This window comes from Brassica napus, chromosome C2 (genome assembly GCF_020379485.1).
Source record: "Brassica napus cultivar Da-Ae chromosome C2, Da-Ae, whole genome shotgun sequence".
Lineage (NCBI taxonomy): Eukaryota > Viridiplantae > Streptophyta > Magnoliopsida > Brassicales > Brassicaceae > Brassica > Brassica napus.
This window is the reverse complement of record NC_063445.1, coordinates 13,544,429-13,550,562: the sequence shown is the minus strand read 5'-3', so window position 1 is coordinate 13,550,562 and position 6,134 is coordinate 13,544,429. Positions and strand designations below refer to the sequence as shown.

The 6,134-nt window shown below is 38.2% G+C and overlaps 1 protein-coding gene across 1 annotated transcript; it reads left to right on the top strand.

The window, feature by feature from the left end:
• The first annotated feature begins 263 nt into the window (after positions 1 to 263).
• LOC106379320 lies at positions 264 to 5,908 on the top strand. The gene is made up of 4 exons (XM_048748611.1): positions 264 to 1,254; positions 1,514 to 1,960; positions 2,380 to 2,433; positions 2,513 to 5,908. Exons 1-4 carry the CDS (start codon positions 291 to 293, stop codon positions 3,922 to 3,924), a joined length of 2,877 nt encoding a protein of 958 aa, XP_048604568.1. The 5' UTR covers positions 264 to 290; the 3' UTR covers positions 3,925 to 5,908.
• Positions 5,909 to 6,134: the final 226 nt, after the last annotated feature.

The following is a 6,134-nucleotide window of genomic DNA, read 5'->3' as shown; positions in this document are numbered from 1 at the left end:
TTCGAGTTTTCAATTTTTTTTTTGTTCTGTTATAACATCAGTACTCGTTTTCATTTTTCTGCAAAAAGCAGAGCCCAGCAAAAAGCTAAAAACCCTTAGTATTCATCTGACTCATCTCTCTTCATAAACCCCAAAACCAGAGAAACTAAACCAGCTTGAATCTCCAAAAAAAATCAAACAATTGTTTCTCTGGTTCTTATTGTTTCCTTCTCTCTCTCTTTTTGTTTTAAATAATAAAAACTCAGTACGGGGTATTTTTAATTCACTCTTTAATTTGAGTGCTTCTTGAAATGGGTGAGACAGCAAAAGGAGATGCTACAAAACCATCACCGAATCAAATCTCCCCACCTAAAGATTCTTCACTTGATCACCAAACACTAAACCCATCACTCCTCCACCACCAACACCAATCTTTCCTGTCTTCTCCCATCTTCATCCCAACCGTCTCTTCTCCAGGAGCTCCTGTCATCCCCAAACGACCACGTTTCAGCTCTTCCGGCGGTCTCTCCCCACCTCAATGGAGAGCCTTGCCGTCACCTTCCACCGTACCAACCGCCTCCACAATCTCTTCATTACCGTCCCCTTCCACCGCCGTCATAGCAGCCTCTTCTACCGAAACCGCCGGATCTTCACCGCTGGTTCAAGAAGCTACAAACACCGAGAAACAACAACCCGAAACGGAGTCCTTTCAACATAAATTTAGAAAAGGGAAATACGTGAGCCCTGTGTGGAAACCAAACGAGATGCTATGTCTAGCAAGAGCATGGAGAGTCCAGTACCAAAACCAGAGAACCGGGTCTGGATCCGGATCCGGGTCGGGCGAGGGAAGAGGGAAAACAAGGGCTGAGAAAGACAGGGAAGTAGCCGAGTACCTAAACCGGAAAGGTGTAAACCGGGATTCGAAAGTCGCTGGCACAAAATGGGACAACATGCTTGGTGAGTTCAGGAAAGTGAACGAGTGGGAGAAAGGAGCAGATAGAGAGAGGTACGGTAAGAGTTACTTCAGGCTCTCTCCTTACGAGAGGAAACAACATCAACTTCCCGCGTCTTTCGACGAAGAAGTGTACAATGAATTGGCTCTTTTCATTGGTCCACGTGTCAGAGCTCCGACTATTAGCCGCAGTGTGAGTGGCGGAGCTACGGCGGATGTTACCTTAACGCCTCCGTCTGCTGAGACGCTTCCTCCTCCTCTTCATCCACCGGTTATGACTTCAAGAGATGATGATATTAATAATAACCCTATCACTTCCATCGGTAAAAAAAACTTTTTATTTCAATAACGTTTTTGTTCATTGACTTGTCTAAGAGTTCATTGTTATATAGGAGTCACATTATTCAATACTGCAAATTTGGTTGTGGATTATGTATTTTTAATGATTGTCTATGCTTTGTATGTTCGTTTACTGGTCTATTGATTAGAGATGAAGGAGCATGAAATTGTCTAAGGTTATGTTTTTTTTTTTTTGTTATTCTTTCTATAATGTTTGAGCAAACTTAATTATGTACATTGTAGGAAGAGGGAAGAGATTAGCATTATCAACAGTTGGAGATGATCATCCTCAGTATCCGTATTCAAGTAACATTGCTAGAGGGTCAGGTTTATTCTCTAATAGATCATTGTACTATAATCCTTCTTGCGAGAGGATTCCTTCTTCTTCTTCATCTTCCTCTCTAAAAGATCTTCGCCGTGTTGGGAAAATACGGTTAACTTGGGAGGAATCGGTTAACTTGTGGGCTGAAGAAGGAGAGGTTGATTATGGGAGAATTAGGGTTTGTGGGTCGAGTTTCTTGAATGCAGATGAGCTCACCTACTTGGATGATTCCATGGTGGCTTCTACAATGGAATCTTTCGAAGATGGACCTCTCAAAGGATTTTCTTTGGATAAATTCATTTCTGGTCAACATCTTAAAGTCTTTGGGAGACAAAAGTCAACTTCATCATCTGCTCCTCCACTTTCAGGTAACACCCGCATGCATATTCGTTTAGTCATAGTTTGTTCAATTAAATTAGTAAGGTGAACATTGCAACGAACCCCTCGAATCTTATATAGTGATGAATTCTTAACGATATTCCAGTAATGATTAGTATCGAAAATAAAATGCAAAATTGATAAATACATATATTTTAATATTATAGAGCGAGAAAATGCACTAAAAATAAACCATTAGTGATAAATATACAAAATTAAAGTAGAAAAGGAATTCAATTCTCTAGTCTTGTGCTAATTTAGGTGTTTTGCATTTTTCAGTTAATGTGACACCTTTTGTCAATTGACCCTTGGTAATAGATATACAAAAATATAGAAAAACAATTTTGACAAAAAAAGATATAGAAGAAACTAAATGTTCTTATCGTATTATATGTTTTTTCTCCTTCAGTGAATATGGCATTTGATAGGGCTCAGCTTCCACTCTCCGAGCACATTCACAAATGTAAATATGTTTATAACCTTATATCTCCAAAGCTAGTTCAATTTATATTATTAACTTATGAACTAATGCTAATATACAGCAATATCAACGTTGGAGTTCCAAGACCCATCAGAGCACTGCTTGAGTAAATTGCGGGTGCCGGCGGGGAATCTTCCGAGCATAACTGAGCTCGCACGGTATCTTCAAGAACCACCGCCGGAAAATCTCCGGTTTCCTCTTCGACTAGACGTTTACAATGACTTGCCACTGGGAAAAGAGCTCTTCTTCTCCACCTCCTCCACGGAGCTACTTGATTGTAGAGCAATCACATATGATATCCTCGGTCACATAATGTCCCCCTTAAATAAGGGTTTCGTGATCTTTAACAAAGACTCGCTGATACCGCTTTGGGAAGACTGCGTTAACCGAATGGTTTCAAAGTTTTGTGAAATGGTGGTTTTGCGTAAACCGGATTCGTCTTCTTGTGTTGAAAACGTCCAAGATCAGTGGCCTAACGTGATGGGATTTGTAAAAGGGTTTGGTTTATGGAGGGGAGAAGAGGTTGATAAGGTACGAGAAGGTGCACCTGATCCTTCTTCTCTATTGGTCGAAAAGATTCTTTGGTCGTACAATGATCTTCCATACATTCTTGGTTATCACGCAAAAGGGCTCACCGTAACGTTCTGCTCTTTGAGCCGCTCTTCGCATGATCGAGTGACCTGCACTGATCTTTATTCATTTGATGTCTCGTCACCATCGGACCGAATCAAGGCATTGGTTCCTTGTTACCGTCTCGCTTCTCTTTTACCTTTGCTTGCAGATCAGTGCACTGCGAGTCGTTTATGTTACAACGACTACGAGAGAATCAATCATGGAGATTTATTGACTGAGATGACCCCTCACACGGTGACTAAGTATTACTCAAGCAAGAGAAACTGGAACGTAGCGAAAGGAATCTACGACTTTCTCGACCAACGAGTTCCACACGCGGAGCATTTGGACAGGGCAAGCGAGAAGGATCTCTCGTTGAGCGTTAAGCCACGTGGAATCAGAGTCAAACCTCTAAATGTTGACCAGCTCATCGAGTCTCTGATGTGTGTGACGAGAGCGCTTGTTGCGCTTCACGACCTTTCGTTCATGCATCGTAACATGGGATGGGAAAATGTAATGAAAAGCGAGACGACGACAACATCGAACGCCGAATGGTTTGTTTGCGGGTTCGAAGAAGCGGCTGAGTCCCCACAGCTCAACCCGCACCGCCTTGCGGCACAGGAAGAGGAGGAGGAGCGTGGGAGACACGCGCCGGAGATGGAGAGAGGATTGCATGCGGTGAAAGTGGATGTGTGGGGAGTAGGTTATATGATAAAGACTTGTGGAGTGAGTAATGTTCCAAAGATGTTAAGAGAACTTCAAGGTAAGTGTTTGGAACCGAACCAAGAGAACCGACCGACCGCAGCCGATTGCTTCCACCACCTCCTCCAGGTTCAGCCTGCCGTTCCATCGTCGTATTAGTTTTTTTTAAAACTAGTCTCTAGTCGTTTTAAAACCTTTTCTGTTTGTTTCATACACGAAGGTTTGAACGTTCTCCGTCTTAATAATTTTCACAGCTTTGAACGTGTAGTACTTGATCCGTTTCGCAAGCAACGTTTCGTTTCAAATACACTATTTTGGAAATGAGTTATTGTTAGCATTTTATGAGCGTACTATCGATTTCATTAATTAAACTGTTTTAGGTAGTATTTGTTATATACATTTACAAATAATCAGTGTTTAATGTCATATCAAAACTTTTTTAAAATATACCATTTTATATGGCTCTAAATGGTGACATAGAAAATTAGGAATAGCATGGGCATTCGGGATCCCAATCGGGTTTCGGTTTAGTCCAATGGGGTTTCGGTTTTTCGGGTTTATCAAAATCAGCCCCATTCGGATTATATGAAAATTCGGTTTGGGACCGGTTCGGGTTCTATCGGGTTCGGGTCCCAATCGGTTCTTAGGTTTAAATGTATCTGATTTATATCTACTTCGTAACCAAAAAATAAGTAAACTCGGTTCTTCGGTTTTAAAATACTTTATTTGTACCTATTTTGTAACCAAAACATAAATAAAATCAGTTCAAAAAAAGAAAGGAACATCAAATGTGATCATTCAAAATCAAATGAAAGGTAAACATAGTTATTGATAGAAAGAAAACCAAATAAATGAAAGCATAAAACGAAAACCAAGTTCTCATGAAATAAAAAACATTATTCAATGAAAACAAAACCAAAATCTAAAAAATTCAACCTTTAACTGCCACCTTCAACCATCAATTCATATAATAGATAATTATTTTAGATGTTCAATATATTTTGAATACATATTAGGAATTAAGATCATGTTTGGTACAAGTTATTTTTGGGAATTTTGAATGTTTCGGGTTCTATCGGATATTCATTTAGGTTCGGGTTCGGTTCGGATAATACCCATAATCCGAAATACCATAAAACAAGATCCATTCGATATTTATACCGGGTTCGGATCGGTTCAGATTCATTTTTATCGGATATGATTCGGTTCGGGTTTTCGGGTTCGGTTTATTTGTCCAGCCCTAATTAGGAACAAGACTTAGGTAACCTTTAAATTCACCTCTCCTCTTATTACCAATCAAAATGCCACATAGATTAATAAAAAAATAGATTAATTTTATTTAAAAAAACTGAAATAATTGAAAAAAACGCCAATTTTAATGATACTAACGCCACTAACTAAACCCTAAACTTTAAATCTATACCCTAAACCCAAATCCTAAACCCTAAACCCAAACCGTAAACCCTAAACCCAAACCCTATATCCTAAACCCAAATCCTAAACCCAAACCGTAAACCGTAAACCCAAACCCTATATCCTAAACCCAAATCATAGACTCTAAACTCAAACCATATATCCAAACCTAATCTCTACCCCCTAAACTCAAATCGTAAACCCTGAACCCAAATCCTATATCCTAAAGGTTTGGGTTAATGTTGATGTTGTTTTTTTAGGGTTTAAGATTTGGGTTTAGAGTCTAGGTTTGGGTTTAGGATCTAGGGTTTGAGTTTAAGGTGTAGGGTTTTGGTTTAGAGTTTACGGTTTGGGTTTAGGGTTTAGGATTTGGGTCTAGGGTTTAGAGTTTGAGTTTAGAATTTAGGGTTTAGGATTTAGATTTAAAGTTTAGGGTTTAGAATTTAAGATTTATGGTTTAGTTAGTGGCGTTAGCGTCATTAAAATGAGCGTCATTATTTGTTTTGAATTATTTTAGATTTTTTTTTAAAAGGTAATATATTTTATTATTAATCTATGTGACATTTTGATTGATAATAAGATGGAAGGTGAATTTAAAAGTTCACCTTAGGGATGAACCTAATTTTTGTTCGAAAATTAGTGAGAACAAGGGATTCCTATTTTTTTTTTTTTAATATTTACATTGAGGAATAATTGTTATAAAGAACTATAAAACAAAAACATTCCTTATGAAAATTTGTAAAGAACAAAACATTAATAACTATTAATTTCAGTTGCCCAAAAAAAAAACTATTTATTTTCATTCTTTTTGTTTTGTTCATTCTGACGTTTTTTTCTTCATTCCTATTATTATTTTCATGGTCACCGGTTAGAATCTATACTTTTATCTAATATCATAGTTATAACATAAAACATAAACTGCATCTTTATAAAATAAGTTAATTAGAAAATTGTCA